The following is a 20,339-nucleotide window of genomic DNA, read 5'->3' as shown; positions in this document are numbered from 1 at the left end:
TTGGATTTAAAATTCTCAAAACTAACTAGAGAGTGTCATGGATATTCTCATAATTCAATTTTTGATCTATTTATTTTAATTATTATTATTATTTTATTTACTGAAAATGATAAAACAAAATGATGAAAAACAAGTAAAAATAAAAAAAAATAAAGAATGAATTAAAATTTGGGTTAATGACAACATGATTAGAAGTTTAAAGATTTAATTAAACTCTTGACTAGTTTAATTAATCAAATCAAGGGCTTAATTAGAGAATTGATAAGTTTTGAGACTTAATTGAGCTTGGAATTAATTTAATTAATGAAATCAGAGACTTAATTGAAGAAATATCAAAGTTTGGGGTTAATTGGGAGCACAATTGCAACAGATTAAAGTCAAAGAACTAACTTATAAAATGCTCCGAAATGCAGGGGTCCAATTATAATTTAACTAGGGGGCTTAATTACAAAACTTTTAATCAGGGCCAAAATGCAAATAATCATTAACATCAAAATGGCGCCGTCTGTGGGGATGTGTTGTTCATCTTCTTCAATGGACGCCCACCGCCACCATTACACCTGCAATCAATGGTTGGAAGAAACAGCATTGTTCTCTAGCTATAAAAGGCAGAGAACGAAAGGTCACAGGAGAGAATTGGAGAAAAAAGAGCAGAACCGAGTAGAGGAAGAAGAAAACAAAAAAAGAAGAAAATAGGGGAGGCACTGGACTGGGGAAACAGGGAAGACCACAAACATAAAACAGAGAGGGGGAGAAAAAAAAGGCAGAACCAGCAAAAGAGGAGAAACCCAGAAATAGGAGAACGAAGACACTGGAAACACATACAGGGGAGCCGAGAACCAGCAAGAAAAAACCCAGAACAATTCACGAAGAACAGGGGGACGAACGAAAAAGAACAAAAAACAGAGGAAGAACAAGAGGACGACACAGGAGCGTACAAAGGAACCGAAGCAGAGCTTTGGCCGGTCATCCATCACGCCTCCGTCTCCTAAATCAGAGAGCAAGCCAGGCAAACAAACACGGAGAAGAGCTAGAGAACAAGAAAGAAAAGACTAGAGGAAGGGAAAGCAAGAAAGAGGCTGGTCGATCAACAACCGCGCGCCTTCGCCTCCAGCAGACCAGGTAAGTTCTTCCTCTTCCCCACTTTTCAAATTCATTTCACTTACTTTCCTCCAGCAGACCAGGCTGGTCGAGGAGAGGAAGACCAAGCAAGAAAGAGGCTTGGGCCAGTGTCTAGGCCGGGCTGGCTAGCTCACATAAGCTGAGCTGGACCAGTCCAAAAATTAAAAAAATAAAAAAATAAAAAAAATATGTATGCATGAATAAAAATAATATAAATTTATTTTATTGGTTTATTCATTGATGCCAGAGTCAAGAATAAAAATACTGATTAAAATTTGTTTTTATTTTATTGTATTTTTATTTTATTTAGCTAAAAAATAAAAAATATGTGCATGCGTAAAAATAAATTTATTTTATTTCTTTATTCATTGATGCTAGAGTCATAAATAAAAATATTGATCTAAATTTATTTTATAGCTACATAATATTTACCAACGCAAGAGTTGGAAGTATCCGTAGTTGAATATTTACTAGCGCTAGAGTCAGGAATATTATAAGCAAATTATCATGGCATAAACTAATAAAACGCTTAGCAATTTAAGACAAAGTCAGTAATGTAGTCTGCCTCAGGCAGGGCGTTTAAGGGGTGATAATATCTTCCCTTTTACGTAACCAACCCCGAACCATAGAATCTCTGTTGACCAGTTAAGGTTTGTAGTGACCATAATACTAGGTGGCGACTCCTTAAAACAAGACATTTTCCATAAAAAAACAGGATGTCAGAAATCCATTCTTTCCATAAAAAATTTTAAGGGCGCCGTGATGTCCATGTGTGATAGATATCAATCCATATATTAGAAAATTTTTAATCTAATTGGTAGCGTGGTTGAAATTGCTTCTCAAAATACATTTTTGATTGAAAATATATTAAAATAATATTTTTAAAAAATTTATTTTCGACATTGACATATCATATTGATATCAATCTGTACTTTTAAAAACACCGTAAAACTAAATTTATAAACTGTTATGTAATTCAATCTTGGCAAATAACTCCTTTGGTAACCCTGGTTAAGTAATTTATTTACTTTGCTCAACAATGAGCCATTGTATCGAACTGCTATGAGTGTGTTATCGACCATGCTAATAGAACTTGCAAGGATGTAATTGAAAAAAAAAAATTTGATGACCAAAACCAAAAAATATAGGTGAATATTTCAAGGACCAAGAAATAAAACACTGGCTATGAGCAGTGACATGAGCAGTAAAACAACAAAGGAGCTATAATAGATTTCTTAACAGACTGTGGATGCAACATGTTGTTGATGCCTAAGCTGAATAGGTTCATTTTTAACAGAATCAATATGCCTGCTGGGGATGAATTATGAGTGGTGGTAGCAAGTTTTTCAGATTTTTTGGAGGTGTTTGAAAATGTTATATTGGTTTTTTTAAAATATGTTTTAATCGGAAATTTATTAAAATAATATATTTTATTTTTTAAAAATTATTTTTTATCAGTATATCAAAATATTTGAAAATATAAAAAAAAATTTAATTTGAAGAAAAAAAATTTAATTTTTTTAAAATATTTTTAAAACACAGAAAAAAATAATAGGAAAGAAATCACTCCTCACATTAAGATTATTGAGATTGTGTTTTCAGATACGAATAACCTTGAAATTTCAATTTGTTGAGAGTTGAGTATATCAAATGTTGATGTAGTCTTTGTACTTGTATTTCATTTAGTTAGACCTTTAATTCACCTCTTGTTTTTCTTAATTTAGTGTTATATACTAGAATTTTACTTGACACGAAAGACAAAGGTAATCCAAGAACATGTTGAGCACTAACATAAAATCTTTACGAGTCTTTCTCTTTTTGGTCTTCTTTATTTTAATCTTCATTTCAATTAGATATTTTCTAATTTAAAAAACATGTTTTAAAAAATATGAGTAAACTCACTTGTCAATTTCAATCAACACATTAAATCATAGATGAAACACATTAGATAATTAATGAATATGAAAACACAAGGATTAAAGACTATTTTCTAAGACTACAAGGACAAATTAATTATTTTCTAAATTAGATTATTGTCATATGGTTTCCCTAGGTAACTATGCAAGTTTGGTGTTTTAATAATGTTTATGTTTTTTCTTTATTTAATAATAGCCCTAGATTTATTAGTAATTGGTGCTAGTGTCATAAAGCTAATGACAAACTGGCAAGAAAAACAAAAGTTGTATATATATATATATAAAAAACTAAAAATAGTAAAAACCATGCAATAAATACATCGCAAGATCTTATAGCCAAAACTAACAAGATTTTACTTATTAAACTAATTAAGGATGCTTTCAAAAATTTCCTATGTATTATTAGTTTTCATTAATTATCTTAAATCATAACATGATAAAGAATCAACTCAAATCAACAATTCAAAAATATTTTTTGATATCAGAACAATTCAAAAATATTTTAAGAAGTGCAATTCAACCGCACTCTAAAATATATCATAATAAAACTAGATTTAATCTTGTCTTAACCTAAGATTGATTAAACAAAGTCTTCTATCTTGTCGAGTTTTATATATGTTGATAGATATTATAACATGATTTATAAACTGTTATATATGTAATTCAATCTTGGCAAATAACTCCTATCATAACCCTGGTTAAGTAATTTATTTACTTTGCTCGACAATCATTAGTTTTTTTATTTAAGTAATCAACTAGTAAGGGGTTTTATTTCTTATAGTTATTAATTAAAACAATTATTTATATGATCAATTGGATTATGGATTTGAGAGATGAATATTATGTTCCAATATGAATATTTATTACATCCAAAATAAACATTTTTAACTTGACCATGAGCTTTTGTATCAAACTGCTAAGCTTTTATTGACTTGAACTAAATTATAAGCTTTATAAATAACAGGGACTAAGTAAGTGTAGCTAAAGACCGATGCCACGCTTGAGAAGGAAGAACATGCGGGTGGAGAACTAACCTTAATAGTAACTGGGTTAGGAGGGTTAAAAAAATTGATTTCTAATTCAATGCAGGGATATTTAAAGACATATGATAAATGCGAGAACATGAAAATCGAAGTAAATAACAACAAATGGAACCATGTTAATACAACTTTCAAGGATGTAAATGAAGAAAAATATAGTTTTGTGACCAAAACGAAAATAGGTAAAAGTTTCAAGGACCAAGAAAAAAAACATTGGCTATAAGACTGGATGCAACATGTTGTTGATATCCAAGCTGAATTAGATATTATAGTCAAAACTAACAACACTTCACTTATTAGACTAATTAAAGATGCTCTCGCACTTGATGGCCTAGCTGCTGTGGTCAACCGTGTGACTTGTTCCGCCCCCGTCCCGGGTTCGACCCTCTATGTGCACGCCTGTCACCCCCGCGGTGCCTTACCTGCCCCTGGGCTTGCAGGATGTCCAGTGGGCCGTGGGGAATAGTCGTGGTGCGCGCAAGCTGGCCCGGACACCCCACGTGAATCAAAAAAAAAAAAAAAAAAAAAAAAAAAAAAAAAAAGAAGATGCTCTCAGAACTTTCCTGTGTATCAGTAATTTTCATCAATTATTTTAAATTATAACATTAAATGATGAAGAACCAACTTAAACACTATATCCCAATCAATAATCTCTTCCTAGAAAACCAATTTATTTCTAACTAACATCAAGGATTTTCATCTTTTGAAGTGAGGAAAAAAATAAAACAATATTCATCAAAATTTGTAACTTGAAAATATAAATTACATCATGGATAATAATTAACAACGAGGTTGTCCAATATAAAAGCGGATGGAAAAGATTTCAAAGAGCATTGAATAAAACTTCCAAGCTTGGAAAATGATCTTCAAGCCAACAAATACATGTCAGATGGAAGTATCATACTGATTTGGAGCAACTTCAAGCATCTCTATGTAAAATGATCTTGTACTCTCACGTCAATCCAAGTCTTCTGTACCTTAAAAAACCATCAAATTCAATAGAACTTCCCATCACTTTTAATTAAATGTGCATGATTGTACATGCATTTTGTTATCACGAAAAAATTCCCATCACTTTTAATTGAAAAGCTTACTTTATAATAAAAAAAAGGTTAATATCACATATTTTTCATTTTTGTTTTAAAATATGAGTTTGAAATAAAATATAAAAACATTATTCAATTTTTTTTATTTTAATGTAAAACAACAAAAATCAATTTTCAATATTTTCTAAATAACTAAAGTGATTTTAATAAAATATGTTAGTGACTGTTGGCTTTTTGTTTTTCAAAAAATAATTATTAAAGTTATAATTTATTTTTTAAGTGATATTCGATAGATCTAATTATTAAAGATAATATTTATTTTTTATATTAAATAAGAAAACTATTATCATAAAATCAAGAAAAAAAAATAAAACCAAGCATAATCTAAATATTTAATAAAAAATATTGTTAAAGATAATATTTAATTTTTTAAATTAAATAAGAAAAATGTAATAATTAAAGATGATATTTAATCTCTTAAATTAAATAGAATAAAATAGAAATAACTAAAGGAAATATGTATTCTTACCAAAAAGCATTAAATATTTAATATTTTTTTTATTAAAGATGATATTTAATTTTTATATTAAATAATAATAATAAAATAATTAAAGATACTATTTAATAAAATAGAAATAACTAAAGGAAATATGTATTCTTACAAAAAATCCATAAATTGAGGCAATGTTCTTGCAGCTTCGCAAATAAAAAGTCACTCCATTGCTTAGGTATAGATGCTGTAATTGAACCATAATGGAGATGAGGAAGCAGATGATACAGCGGTGGTGAAGGCATAACGTTTTCCACATTCAGCAGATGCTGCAATTCTTTGCTTGAAGGCTAGCAATTCTGTTCTGTACTGGAAACAGTACTTCTTTATTTGTAAGCTAGTAACCTTAATTCTATGGTAACTTGAATCGTAACAGCTTGGCAGGGCACCCTTTCCTTGCGTTCTTCTGGCCTTATTTCTTCTGGCGCTGGAGAAGAGGAAGCCGATGGTGATGCTGGGTGTTAATGGTCTTTTTCTGTGTTGTTCTTCTTTTTTTGTTTGTGTTTTTTTCTTGCTCTCCCCTGGGTTTCGACCTCTGTTTCCTTTTCCCCTCCCTTGATTCTGGCTTTTTTTTCTCCTCTCTCTTGATATTCTCCTCCCGGTTTTTTTTTCGCTCGCCCCCCCGCCTCTGCTCAGTCGTTCTTTGGCTTTTATAGCCAGAGAAAACAATGCCGTTTCTTCCAACCATAAAGTGTGATAATTGCAGAAGTAATGGCTGTTAGGCGGTGGGCGTCTGTTTCGGTCAGGTGAGGAAGATGAACAGCAACTGGAAACGGTGCCGTTTTGGTATTCACAGCTATATGCATTTTGGCACTTGAAGTTTTGAAAGTTTTGTAATTAAACCCCTAGTTAAATTGTAATTGGACCCCTGCATTTCGGCGTCTTTTACAAGTTAGTCCTTGGACTTTAATCTGTTGCAATGGTCCCCCCCAATTAACCCCAAACTTTGGTATTTCTCAATTAAGTCTCTGATTTCATTAATTAAATTAAATCCAAGTCCAATTAAGTCCCAAACTTATCAATTCATCAATTAAGCTCTTGATTTTGTCAATAAAACTAATCCAAAGTTTAATTAAACCCCAAAACTTCCAATCATGTTGCCGTTAACCCCAAATTTTAATTCATTCTTCATTTATTTCATTTTTATTTGTTTTTCATCATCATTTTTTCATTTTTTTTTCATTTTTTCAGTAAATAATAATAATAATAGTAATATTAATAATTAAAATAAAAGGGTAAAAAATTGGGTTATAATATTTACTATGCAAAGATATTAGAAAATTTTGTTTTCTCTTGGCTTTGCGTATTAAATTTATAAAGAAAAGTAGCTACAAAACGAACTTTTGTTTTTTTTTAGTCTTTGAAAACTTCAAAAACAAGAGAGAGAGAGATGTTGAAATCAAGAAACAAGTCATTTGGAAGACGACCCACTTTTTTTTTTTGAAATGATCAAATTGTTTTGGGTGACTTGCCCAATGATTAAAGAACAGTGGAATAAATTCACTTTCAGGGATCAGAATCTAAAACTTGCAGACATCCAGAACTCCATTACAACACTTGAAAACTTAAGCGAAGTGCGTCCCTTGTCTAAGACCGAAAAAACAAAGTTCCAGGAGCTGAACTCTGAACTATGGGAGGTTAACAGAAGGGTTGAAGATATCTGGAGGCAAAAATCTCGTCAAAACTCGTGTAAAATGGGGGATAAGAACACTTGTTTTTTTTCACATATCAGCAAGTCTAAGGAAAGGCCGTTACTACATTAGTAAGATTGAACATAATGGCAGTCACCTAGTCTCCTCAAATGATATCAAAAAAGGCGCTGTCAACTTCTTCTCATCCTTGTTTCGCAAACCAACGTGTAAAAGAATTGAAATGGGAGGCTCTCCAAAATTTCAGAAGCCAAGTCAATTTCGCTAGAAAGACCACCTTCAATGGAAGAAGTGAAGCAAGCTATATGGGACTGTGATGGTTCCAAAGCCCTTGGCCCCGATGGTTTCACCTTCTCCTTCTATAAAAAGGTATGGAATATCATCAGCTCAGAGGTTTTTATGCTGGTTAAATTTTTTTTTCAGAACTAGTAAACTACCAAAGGGTATCAGCTCTTCTTTTGTAACTCTGATTCTAAAAACAAAGGGGCCGAGCAGATTCTCCCATTTTTGTTCGATAAGCTTGATTTACGGGTTATATAAAATAGTGGCAAAGCTACTGTCCTCTAGGCTTCGATGTGTCCTGATAGATGTAATCAGTGTTAACCAGTCTGCATTCATTGCTAGGCGTCAGATTTTAGACAAGTTCATGATAGTAAATGAGGTTGTCTATGGTGTGCGTAGCAAGAAGGAGCATGGCCTTTTACTGAAGGTATATTTCCATAAAGCCTTTGACTCAATTTTGTGGGAACATATTGACACAAGCATCGGATACATGGGTTTTGGCTCACCCTGGAGGAAGCTGATCTTTGAATGCTTATCCACTTCTAAATTAGCCATCTTGATAAACAGTTCCCCCAGTAGAGAATTTAGTCTGAAGAGGGGTCTCAGGCAAGGGGACCCTCTCTCTCCTTTCCTATTTGACATCGCAGTTCAGGGGTTGACAGTTTTATTCAATAGGGCATCCGCTTCAGGTTACTTCAAAGGCTTACAGACTGCTCCAGGACATTATATAACTCATTTACAATATGCCGATGACTCTCTGATTTTCCTGCCAAATGATTTTCCCTCTCTTCTACATGCCAAGAGGATTCTTCGTTGGTTTGATATCATTTCTGAACTGAAAGTTAATTTCTATAAAAGCTCACTAATAGGTATCAACTTGGACAATGACTACACCTCTAGCCTGGCGAACTCAGTTTTCTGTCGTAGTGATACTTTCCCGGTTAGGTACCTTGGACTACCTCTTGGAGCCAATCCCAGCAGACTCTCTACTTGGAAACCACTGTTGTCCACAATCAGAGCAAAGCTAAGCACATGGAAAGGGAATTTTTTTAGAATGGCGGGAATGACATGTCTAATTAAATCAGTCTTGAGCTCTCTTCCTTTGTTATACATGTCTGTTTTTGCTATGCCAAAGCATATTATTAAAGTCATCTCTTCTCTAACCCGGTCTTTTCTCTGGAAGGGAACCTCAACATCTCATGGCATTTTTAAGGTGGCTTGGCACAGAGTAATAAAGAGTAAATCTTTTGGTGGTCTCGGGCTGGGATCCATATACAACAAAAATTTGGCTCTACTATTTAAATGGCTATGGAATCTAGATAAGGGAGTGGCAGGAGGCTGGCAAGAACACATTCTTCTAAAATACCGACCTCACTTTATGAATGGTATCCCTGCGTTTACAGGTTCTTTATCTCCAACTTGGCATGGCATTGTTTTGACGAACTTTTCAACACAAAACATAGCCAATCTCTTACATGCAAATGTCAGGTTCAAGGTGGGTGACGAGAGGAACATTTGGTTTTGGACCGACTCTTGGCTTGGCTCTGCAACCACTCTCTAGCTCTTATACCCCAGACTTTATAACCTTTCCCTCCAGCAAAAAACCAGCCTTGCAGATATATATAATTTGACAGATACATCTCTCAACCTGGAGAAGACTCCTCCGGCCCCGTGAGAACTGCATGAGGGAGAGCTTGATTGTAGAGGTGCAGTGTTGTCTCGTTTTCTCAGAGGGTGCAGACGACAAGTTATGAAAATTCCACAGCTCTGGCATGTACTCAGTTCAATTAGGTTGCCTCTTCTTTAATAGTCTATCGGCCACTGAAAATAATCACTCCCCTGTTCTGCTATGGAATGGTTATGCCCCACCAAAAGTGGATGTGTTCATATGGCTTCTTCTTTATGGCAGTCTGAGTACAAGAAGCTTTTTAGCTGAGAGGAGAATCATTAATTATGAGGAATCTCATTGTCCATTCTGCTGCAAGGAAACTGAGACAATTAATCATCTTTTCCATTGGTGTCCTATAACATGGTCTCTTTTGGGTTGTTTCTTGAACTGGTTCGGGTGCTCAGGCTATCTGCACAAAGACCCAAATCAAAATCTACAGGAATGGTCTGGCTTGATCAATGGAAATTTCAGCGACGTGCTATTACCCTTCTCTGTAAAGGTCTATACTGGTCAATTTGGATAGCGCGCAACCGCTTAATCTTCAAATCCAAGGCTCTGGATTGGGATATGATTTTTTATCTCACTTTTCACCGTTTGGCCTTCTGGTTGAAGTCCTCAGTTAGAAATTTTAGCTATACAGGCTCAGATCTTTTTAGAAATTCTGAATATATTATGAACTGGACTAACTAATTAGGTCCCTCATTGCTTTGGTCTTTTCTTTTCTTTTATATTCCCATCGTATTCTATCTCTCTTTCAGCTCCACCTACTTGATAGGGCTGCTTATAATATATAATTCTCTCGTTTACTATATATAAAAAAATAGATCATGCATGGTTACTATCCCTCTAAATACTTTAATCAGAGACCTTTCACGGAGAGTTTCCAAAACAACTTCTGGATTGTAGACGTATTCTTTCTCTATACCAATAAAGAAGCATGCAATATCAAATAATGCACTTTTGCGACGTATTCTTTCTCTATATCAGTAAAGAAGCATGCAATATCAAGGAACGCATTTTGTAGTTCACCATCCAGTGCGTCAAAACTTATTAGAAGCTTTCCTTGAATATTGTTTTCTGGAATTCTGCTCAAGTTGTAAATTTCATTTTTCCATCTATCTTTGTTTTTCCCGTACAGACAAGCTCCTATAACCTCAAGAGCTAAAGGAAGTCCTCCACAGTAATCAACTGCATCCTTCGAAAGCTCAATATAATCTTCTTCTAGCTTGGTGTCCTTAAAGGCATGCCAGCTGAAAAGCCGAAGGGATTGATCTCATGTCAATTCTTTGATCCGATATGTTTGATCTGCTGTTAAAGAATCATTTTAACCCAATACTTAAGCTGTTAAGTGAGGTCCCAGGATATGATTTATATTATTCTCTAGCACACCCCTCAAGTGAAAGCCCTTTGGGCTTGAAACTTGCACAAATCCATATTACCTTGTGCTTAATTTTTATCAAATAAATGGGTTGGTGAGATTCGAACTCGTGACCACTTGGTCATCAAGACTCTGATATCATGTCAAAGAACCATCTCAACCCAAAAGCTTAAGCTGTTAGGTGAGATCCCAGGATATGATTTATATTATTCTCTAACATTGCTTTATGAAGAAGATTTGAATCTCTTGTTGTAATAATGACTCTACTTCCGGGACCAAACCAACTTCGCTCTCCCATCAAAGCTTTTAGCTGGTCTTGAGGAGCCACATCATCAGCAACAACAAGAACTCTTTTGTGACGAAGTCGTTCTTTGATCATAACCTTTCCTCTATCATGACAATTGATGTTTGCAGCATCCTGTGTGAAAATATCGTGAAGAAGTTGCTTTTGTAAAGGAACAAGACCATTAAATTGTTTTGGTGTTTCATTGATATTAGAAAGAAAACAGCTTTCGTCGAATCCATAGCAGAGTTGATTAAATACAAATTTTGCTATAGTCGTCTTTCCTATTCCTGGCATCCCATGTTTGCCCACAATGCGTACATCATCTGTTGCAGTACTTAGAGGGTGCTTGACAGTGTGGTAGCGGTTGCTTTTCAAATAACTTTTTGTGCCGAAATGCATGCTAATGATTTTTTTTATTTTTTAAAAATTATTTTTGACATCAGCATATCAAAACAATCCAAAACGTACAAATCATATTAAATTTTAGCAAAAAAAAAATTAAATTTTTTGGAAACGCGGTTTGCACGACGTTCCCAAACATGTTCTTAGAAAGTCAAAAATATTGTGAGCAAGCCGATCCATACCTACTAGGTGCTCAGGAACATATAAGTACTTGGTATCAAGGGCGGAGTCAGGAATTTTTAGGCTATTAAATAAATATATAATTTTTTTTTAAAATAAATTATTAATTCATATACATGAATTTTTAAAATTAACAGTAAAGTTTTAATTCAAATACACTACTTAAAATATTAAAAATAAATTTCAAAGTACATAAAATTGAAGTGAAAGTAAAAATAAACCCACTATTGAAGTTACATCCTTCAATGTTTTGTGAAATATAATTTATCTATATTCGAATTTGAATCGATATTATAACAACCTCTCAACCCGAATAAAATAACAATCTCATGTCAACTAGAAAAAAAAGTAATTAAATTTTTTCTCTCTCTCAATTCCTCCTTCCTTCACTTGATTCTTTCTTAGATTAGTGTTTTATAAGTTGGACTTTGTAAGTTTACAAGGTTATTCTCTCACTTTTTTTAATTTTTTTCCTTGAATTGTTTTTTATGTTTTCCCTTACTTTTCTCTCTTTCTCTCTCGCCTTTTCTTTTCTTTCTTTTCCTATTCTGCTTTTGCCCAGTCGGCAACATATAAAAGGAAGGAATAGCTGATTTGTTTTATTTTTTAATGGCAAGTAACCATTTTACCCTTAATGAGTTGTTTTGCTTTTATTTGACGGTCTTTTTTTTTCTTAGCACTACCAAGCTCTATTCATCCTAAAATTTTAACCAGATTTTATTCAATATATTTTAAGATTTCTCATAAAATTTCAGCTCAATCTGATGATCGGATTGAAAATTACATCCAATAATGTAAAACTGGTCAAATTGTGATTTTTCATCAAATTTCTGAATTTTTTCAAAACTTCTGAAATTTTAACCCAAGTTAAAGCATCATACTAGAAGGCTACACACAAATTTTCAGAATTTTATGATAACTCAATCAAGAATTACGAATTTGTTTTACATAAAACTAGTAAAAAAATATTGATAAAATCTTAACCTGGGCTATAGGGTACCCATGCCTTTGACATGCCTCCGCCCTTGCTTGGGATCTAATTTATTCAACACATCCTTGATAATCTCTTTGATAAATTTTGCTTCATGCCTGCTCACAGACAAAAGCAAGTCCTTGATAGCGAGTCAATTAAGTATTTTATTGTTTCACATTGAAAAATGTAAAGTATAATGACTCCATAAATGTGTGCAAGTGAATCTTAGAGAAAAAAGGTATACCCATTTGACAAGCTTGAGGGTGAAATTGATGAAACAACCACACTTAAGGACCTCGATCTAAACTTTGTATTTCGCCTGGAACGGTCACTACAAGATTTCACAGTTTTACCGACGGAAAAATTCCGTCGGTGATTTTTTTACCGACGTTATCACCGACGGAATACTTCCGCCGGCTTTACCTTCGTCGGTGATTCCCCATTCCGTCAGTATATCAGTCGGAAAAACAAAAAAAACATTTACCGATGGTTTTACAGACGGAACGTGCTCGCCAAAAAAAAAAAGATTCCCGCTTGAAATATACCGACGGATTTTCATTCCGTCGGTGAAGTTACAATTACCGACGGAAAATATCCGTCGTTAAATCGGTCGGTGAATGTATGAAATACCGACGGAATATTTCCGTTTGTAACTTCGTCGGTAATGGTAGAAGCTACTGTTAAATGGTGACGGATTAATTTCGTCGGTAATTCTGTCGGTGAAAGTTTAAAATACCGACCGAATTCATCCGTCGGTGAAATCCTTGGTAATAGTTTTTTTCTTAATTTGTTTTTAAAAAATTATTTAGGATATATAATATAAAACTATATAAATTAATTGTTATACAAACCAATTATGCAAATAAAATTTTTATTAAACATAAAAAAAAACAAAGTTAAATAATATTCATTACAAACTGAATATGTTTCAAGAAAAATAATAAATGAAGTTTTAAAGGTAAATAATGTTGATTACAAATTAATATAAAGATGATGGAGCTTGAGGAGGAGGAGGAGATCCTGGCGGAGGCTGGTGGTTATACGACCAAAAAGGATTAGGCGCACATGTTCCGCTATTTGACAATTTCATAATCATTTCGTAAAGCTGGTCATAAGCCGCTTTTTGTTGTTCCTGAGCCGCTTCATACTCCGCTTTTTGTTGTGCTTGAGACGCTTTGAATTGCTCAGACTCCGCTATTTGTTCCGCTCTTTGTTGTGCATGAGACGCTTTGAGTTGTGCGTACTCCGCTTGTAGGTTATCGTATTTCTCGGTGAGTTGCTGCAAAGCCACAGACTCCTTAGATTGGGAGCTCGATATTGATTGGGAGCTCCCAACGGTTGAAAAACTACGGGTCGACCGCAAGTTGTCGGCCGTAGTGTTGGAGAGCCCGTAAACCCGATTTTTATCGGGTCCACCTGACGAGCCAACCTCCATCCACAAATCCGGATCGAATTCCGGATGGGTCAAAGTATCGTCCCCGTATCTCTCCCTCAACCGATTATTGTAGGTCTCCTGAAAATAAATAAAAAAAGTAATAATCATATTCAATACAATAAACATAATAACTTACATAATAACTTACAAAATAAAATGGTTGAACAAACATACCACGAAATACTGAGCACGGTTATCAACGAACTGTTGCGCCCCCTTCTGGCGGTCTTGACTCCGCACGTGCGTCTCCACAAACAGCTCCATCGGGCTCGGCTCACTTCCAAGAGACGCAGCCTATAATGAAAAAAGATATATTAACAACAACTGAATTTAACGATATATTTCATTTAAATTAATCTTACCATCCGTTTCGCATGTGCAGCAAACGGAACGGAGCCGCCAGTGTGAGTTGTCACCCCGCCATGAATTGGCCGATTCCGGTTGCCAGCACCGGACTGTGAGCGTCGTGTGAACCGCTCAGACGTCACGTGCTCAAGATAGTGCGGCCATATATCTTCCGGGATGTATATCGGTTTGAAATCCCTCCAAACCGCAACATCGTTCCAGCCTTGGAAACCCCTATCCCTCGCAGTTTTTTTTTGCCTTTTTCTGTGCTTCATACCAAAAATCACGCAACCTGCTTCACGCAACCAAAAATTACATTTCGAAACATAAAATTTTGTCTAAAAAATCCTGTATTGTTTTCGATCTTACCTAGTTGCCGCGTGATTTTCCCACACCCTCCTCACAACAGCGTTATGCTCAATGTCCCAGCAGAATTTGTGCTTTGTATAAATAAACAAGTTTAAATAAAAATAATAATTTATTTACAATTATATTAATAAGCTGAAAATTATAAATTAATACCAACCTCAAACCTGTTAAACCATGCATTGATTTGAGGCATCCATTCAGGATGCTTGGATATCTGACTCCATTGAAACAATGGAATCTCCATCGACGATTTAAACGCCGATGATATTACTCGGGCGGCTTCAATGTTTGTGAACCTGAAAATAAATGAAATAAATTCAATAGTGATTACTTGATAAATTATGTTGTAATTTTTTTTTAAAAAAACTAAAACCTTAACAAACTTACATTGAAAGGTCGTCCTTTCACTGTGCCTCGTACTTGCGGGTAAATTGATTCCGTTGCGAAGGCACACCGCCTCTACGCTGTGAAGTACCGCTGGAAGAGGCAGCATCGGTTGACGGCGCAGGTGGTGTAGGTGCCTCTTCTTGAGAGGCACCTAAGGAAATATCATCCTCGCTGCTAGACGAACTAGCTGCGACCGCACCTAAGCGACCAGCTCTGGTTTTCATTCTACGCATCTACACAATTTGATACAGATAATTATATAATTAAATTCAAATGTAAAAAAAAAATTCGACAGCACCTCCCCTATAACGGATACTACCCAAAACCACAAACCTGCACATATTAACAATAGCCACAACCAATTTACCCAATCTATACTAATTATTCCAACATATTCAATTACTAATTCTAAGGTAAATTCAACATTAAGAATTACAATTCAAGTAATTATTCAATAATTATGCCAATACAACAAAATAATAATAAAAAAAAACTCTAGAATAACAATCAAAATAAATGGAAAAAATTAAACACAAAGCATGCAATAATAGAGTAAAACTAATAATTATTCCAACATATTCAATTACTAATTCTACGGTAAATTCAACATTAACAATTACAATTCAAGTAATTATTCAATAATTATGCCAATACAACAAAATAATAATAAAAAAACTCTAGAATAACAATCAAAATAAATGGAAAAAATTAAACACAAAGCATGCAATAATAGAGTAAAACTAATAATTATTCCAACATATTCAATTACTAATTCTACGGTAAATTCAACATTAACAATTACAATTCAAGTAATTATTCAATAATTATGCCAATACAACAAAATAATAATAAAAAAACTCTAGAATAACAATCAAAATAAATGGAAAAAATTAAACACAAAGCATGCAATAATAGAGTAAAACTAATAATTATTCCAACATATTCAATTACTAATTCTACGGTAAATTCAACATTAACAATTACAATTCAAGTAATTATTCAATAATTATGCCAATACAACAAAACAATAAATTAAAAAAAAAAACTCTGGAATAACAATCAAAATAAATGGAACAAATTAAACACAAATCATGCAATAATAAAGTAAAATTAATAATTATTCCAACATATTCAATTACTAATTCTATGGTAAATTCAACATTAACAATAAAAATTCAACAAATTAACTAATAATAATTATGCCAATACAACAATAAAAAATATTCAAAAAATTCAAAAAAAAAAACTATATACTTTAGCAATGAATTATGCAAAAACAAAACTATAGACTTTATCTACATTACAAAAAATACACCAAAACAAAAAACAATACCCAAAAAAATAGCAAAAAAAAACTATTAAAGTAAAATGAAATTGAGAAAACACTAACCTTTTAAACTGATGAAGAAAACTTACTAGAGATTGGAGGTGAAAGCTTTGAAGAATAGAGAGGAAAAAAATCAAAAGCTTAAGGTGAGAAACGAAGGAGAAGAAAAAATGAACTGAACGGGCGGTCACTTGAACTTATATGGCAGTTTTACCGACGGCTTCACCGACGGATATAAAATTAATTATTATTTTAATTTATTCCGTCGGTGATGTGCTAAAAATCCGTTGGCAAATTTTGAATTTCGCACCAAAATTTTTAATGACCCTCCATATTTTTCGTTGTCCGTCGGTAATTCCGTCGGCAATATTACGCGGTCAGAGGCGCATTTAATGCGCAACCCTTTGAAATTCGTGCAGTTCGTCGGTAATGTTGTCGGTAAAATTAAACCACCGACAACTTACCGACGTATTTAAATTCGTCGGTGTGTCCGTCGGTGATGTGGTGGCATTTCAAGTAATTATTTTCGAACTCTCTGTGAAACACCGACAGACTAATTCCGTCGGTGTTTCCGTCTATAATTGGGTGGCATTTCAAGTAATTATTTTTGAACTCTCTGTGAAACACCGACGGAATTAGTCCGTCGGTGTTTCCGTCTGTAATTGGGTGGCATTTCAAGTAATTATTTTCGAACTCTCTGTGAAATGCCGACGAACTTAAGGCCGTCGGTATGGCCGTCGGTGATATGACGGCATTTCAAGTAATTATTTTCGAACTCTCTGTGAAATGCCGACGGACTTAAGGCCGTCGGTGTGGCCGTCGGTGATCTGGTGGCATTTCAAATAATTATTTCATGTCACAAAACATATTATCCATCATAATTGTGGCATTTCAACTAATTATTTCAAGTGATAAATATTTTGTGTTTCAAAATATATATATCATTCATAATCTAAATTACATGTAAAAAAGGGTTTTACATAGGGCTTCATTTTGGTAGTTAGTCTGAATTTTCTTCTTCTTCGTCATCAATTGAATTGTCATCACCTTCATCGCAATCTTCAATATGAATATCATCTTCTTCATCGATATTTGGTTGTCCGCTAGAGCTCAAAACAAAATTTAACTCATCTGCGTCAACATCAACAAGACTATCATCGAAAACACGAAAATTTGAAAATTTTCTTCCAATTCAATCGAAGGAGCAACTCGATATGGTTCAACCACCTCACTAACTTGAAAGACTTCATCTCGCACACTTGTGTCTTCGTTCTCATCCTGAACAACCTCGACACGACCCCGGGGTTTCGTTTTTAAAACGGACAACCAATCCACTCTTGATCGATCCTTTCTAAATGAAGGGGTGTATGTGTAATAAACTTGTTGACATTGCTTTGCGAAAACAAAGACATCGTTTATGTTGCAGAGTCTAGCTTTTGAGTTGATTTCGACCAGACCATAGTGCGGATCAACTCTGATTCCTCTGTCAGTCGTGTCATACCAATAGCATTTGAATAAAAACACTATATTCTGCTCGTTATGATATTGCAGTTCGACGACCTCTTCTAATCTACCATAGTAGTCAACTTCTAACTCACTACTAGTGGATCCCTTAACACAAACACCGCTGTTGTATGTCTTTCTTCCTTGCCCGTATTCTTCAGTATGGAAAACATATCCATTGAAAAAATACCCGTTGTAGCACTTACATTTTCTTTCAGGCCCCAGGCTTAGTAAAGACAATGACTTAGGTGCACTCCTTCCCATTTGATAAACCTTGCATGTAATGTACATCAATAAACAGTAAATGAACGAGAATCTCGTAATGACATGCATATGTACAGTAATTTTGCAAGTTATAATGAGTTTGTGATAGTGCTTACATGTGTTCTGAACCACGTGGCAAACTTCTCATCTTGTAATTGAAAGATCTGGGATTCAGTCAGCTGTGAGTTATTGGAGAGCAAAAATTGACGATGTTGCCTGCAAGTGATAATGAGTGTATGATATTACAATATATAATTAACAGTATATTACTAACAAAGTTTAATTAGTATAAACTTACTGAATAAAAAGGTCTCAGCTCATCACAGTTAAATAGAACATAGTTGTGTGCTTGTTTGAACTCTATTTCCGACAAATATCTTCCTCTTACGGCATTTTTAGGTGTGGGTCATCCAGTATTGGAGAATATTGACAAGTTCCCACTGGAAGGCACTTCACCGCCATCATCATGCCGTGGAACGCGATTGATTCTCGTTCTCAGATGAGGTTCGAAATAGTACGAGATAAATGTTGAGATCTCCTCAACAATATAGGCCTCACATATCGAAGCCTCAACATGCGCCTTGTTCTTAACCTTTTTCTTAAGATTAAACAAGTACCTGCATTGAAATATTAATCAAGTATTTTCAATTAAGAAAAACATATAAAATACTTTAATATATGAATTACATTACAACTGTAATATCTAACCGTTCGAATGGGTACATCCATCTATATTGGACCGGTCCTCCAGCTTTTGCCTCGAACGGTAGATGTATAGGGAGATGCTCCATTGAGTCAAAAAATGATGGAGGGAATATCATCTCAAGTTTGCATAGTGTCTCGACGATATTCGTTTGAAGCCTCTCAATATGATCAACATTCAACTTGCTGGAGCATATATCTCTGAAGAAATGACTGATCTCCGTGAGTGCATCCCATATTCCCTTTGGCAACAAATCACGAAAAGCTAATGGGATGAGTGTTTGCATAAACACGTGGCAGTCATGACTCTTCATTCCATACAATCTGCAGTCCTCTATATTAACCAGCCTTGATATGTTCGATGCATGTCCATCCGGAAAACGCAGACTCTTAAGCCATTTGTAGACTAGCAGTTGTGCGTTTTTCTCCAACACGAAGCTTGCTCTTGGTTTTGCAACCCGTGACTCATCATAAACCAACTCCATATTTTTTTGGTTACAGTATAAAGCTATATCCAATCTAGCCTTGAGGTTGTCCTTTGTCTTCCCCTTCACATCCATGACGGTGTTGAAAATATTCTCAAACATGTTCTTTTCGATGTGCATGACGTCAAGGTTATGGCGAAGCAGATTGGTCTTCCAATAAGGAAGCTCAAAAAAGATACTTCGCTTTACCCAATTATGGGTCAAACCAAAACCAGGAAACTTTTGCTTTCCTGATTGAAGGCCAAACACAATGTCACCGTACTCTGAGACAACATCATGCAATTCTTCACCAGAAAGACGCGTGGATGCAACATCTTTTTCAACTCTGCCAACAAAAAAATCTTTTCTGTTCTTTCTGTACCTGTGATGAAGTGGCAAGAAGCGACGGTGACAGTCAAAAAAAGATGCTTTACCTCCATTTGCTAGCGTGAATGCCTTGTTGTTTTCCATGCAGAATGGACATGCGAGTTTCCCAAGCGTGCTCCAACCAGAAAGCATTCCATAAGCTGGAAAATCATTGATAGTCCACATCAATGCCGCCCTCATAAGGAAATTTTGTTTCCTCGATATATCATAAGTCAGAGCTCCGGAGGACCACAACTGCACCAACTCATCAATCAACGGTCGAAGACAAACATCTATATTCCGCCCCGGGCTTCTTGGACCGGGTATGATGAACTCAGGCCTCATACACATTCCCGGTGGCAAGTTATAAACTGTGAGTATGACCGGCCAACAAGAATAAGGAGCAGCAAATGACCCAAATGGGTTGAATCCATCTGTACACAACCCAAGACGCACATTCCTTGATTCAGCTGAAAAGTGAGGATGAACACTGTTAAAGCGTTTCCACGCTTCGCCGTCAGAAGGATGAACCATCACTCCATCAACCGCATGGTGTGCTTGGTGCCATGTCATGTGCTCAGCAGTCCTTGGTGACATGAATAACCTCTGCAGTCTAGGTGTGATCGGGAAGTATCTAAGTTTTTTATATGCCACTAGAGTCTTTCCCCTGCCAGTTCTAGGTTT

The 20,339-nt window shown here is 34.8% G+C and overlaps 2 protein-coding genes across 2 annotated transcripts; both read right to left on the bottom strand.

Moving 5' to 3' along the window:
* Positions 1–8,493: 8,493 nt before the first annotated feature.
* On the bottom strand, positions 8,494–11,331 carry LOC18108128 (disease resistance protein Roq1). Its single transcript, XM_006370980.2, has 4 exons — positions 10,871–11,331; positions 10,304–10,524; positions 10,142–10,193; positions 8,494–8,605 (listed from the first exon to the last, which is right to left on the bottom strand). Exons 1-4 carry the CDS (start codon positions 11,230–11,232, stop codon positions 8,494–8,496), a joined length of 747 nt encoding a protein of 248 aa, XP_006371042.2. The 5' UTR covers positions 11,233–11,331.
* A 7,107-nt stretch (positions 11,332–18,438) lies between these two features.
* Positions 18,439–19,606, bottom strand: LOC127904836 (uncharacterized). The gene is made up of 2 exons (XM_052449800.1): positions 18,832–19,606; positions 18,439–18,740 (listed from the first exon to the last, which is right to left on the bottom strand). The coding sequence occupies exons 1-2, from the start codon at positions 19,428–19,430 to the stop codon at positions 18,530–18,532; spliced, it is 810 nt and encodes a 269-aa protein (XP_052305760.1). The 5' UTR covers positions 19,431–19,606; the 3' UTR covers positions 18,439–18,529.
* Positions 19,607–20,339: the final 733 nt, after the last annotated feature.

Source organism: Populus trichocarpa, unplaced genomic scaffold, assembly GCF_000002775.5.
Source record: "Populus trichocarpa isolate Nisqually-1 unplaced genomic scaffold, P.trichocarpa_v4.1 scaffold_45, whole genome shotgun sequence".
Lineage (NCBI taxonomy): Eukaryota > Viridiplantae > Streptophyta > Magnoliopsida > Malpighiales > Salicaceae > Populus > Populus trichocarpa.
The sequence above is the reverse complement of the archived record's forward strand: the minus strand, read 5'-3'. Positions and strand labels throughout refer to the sequence as shown.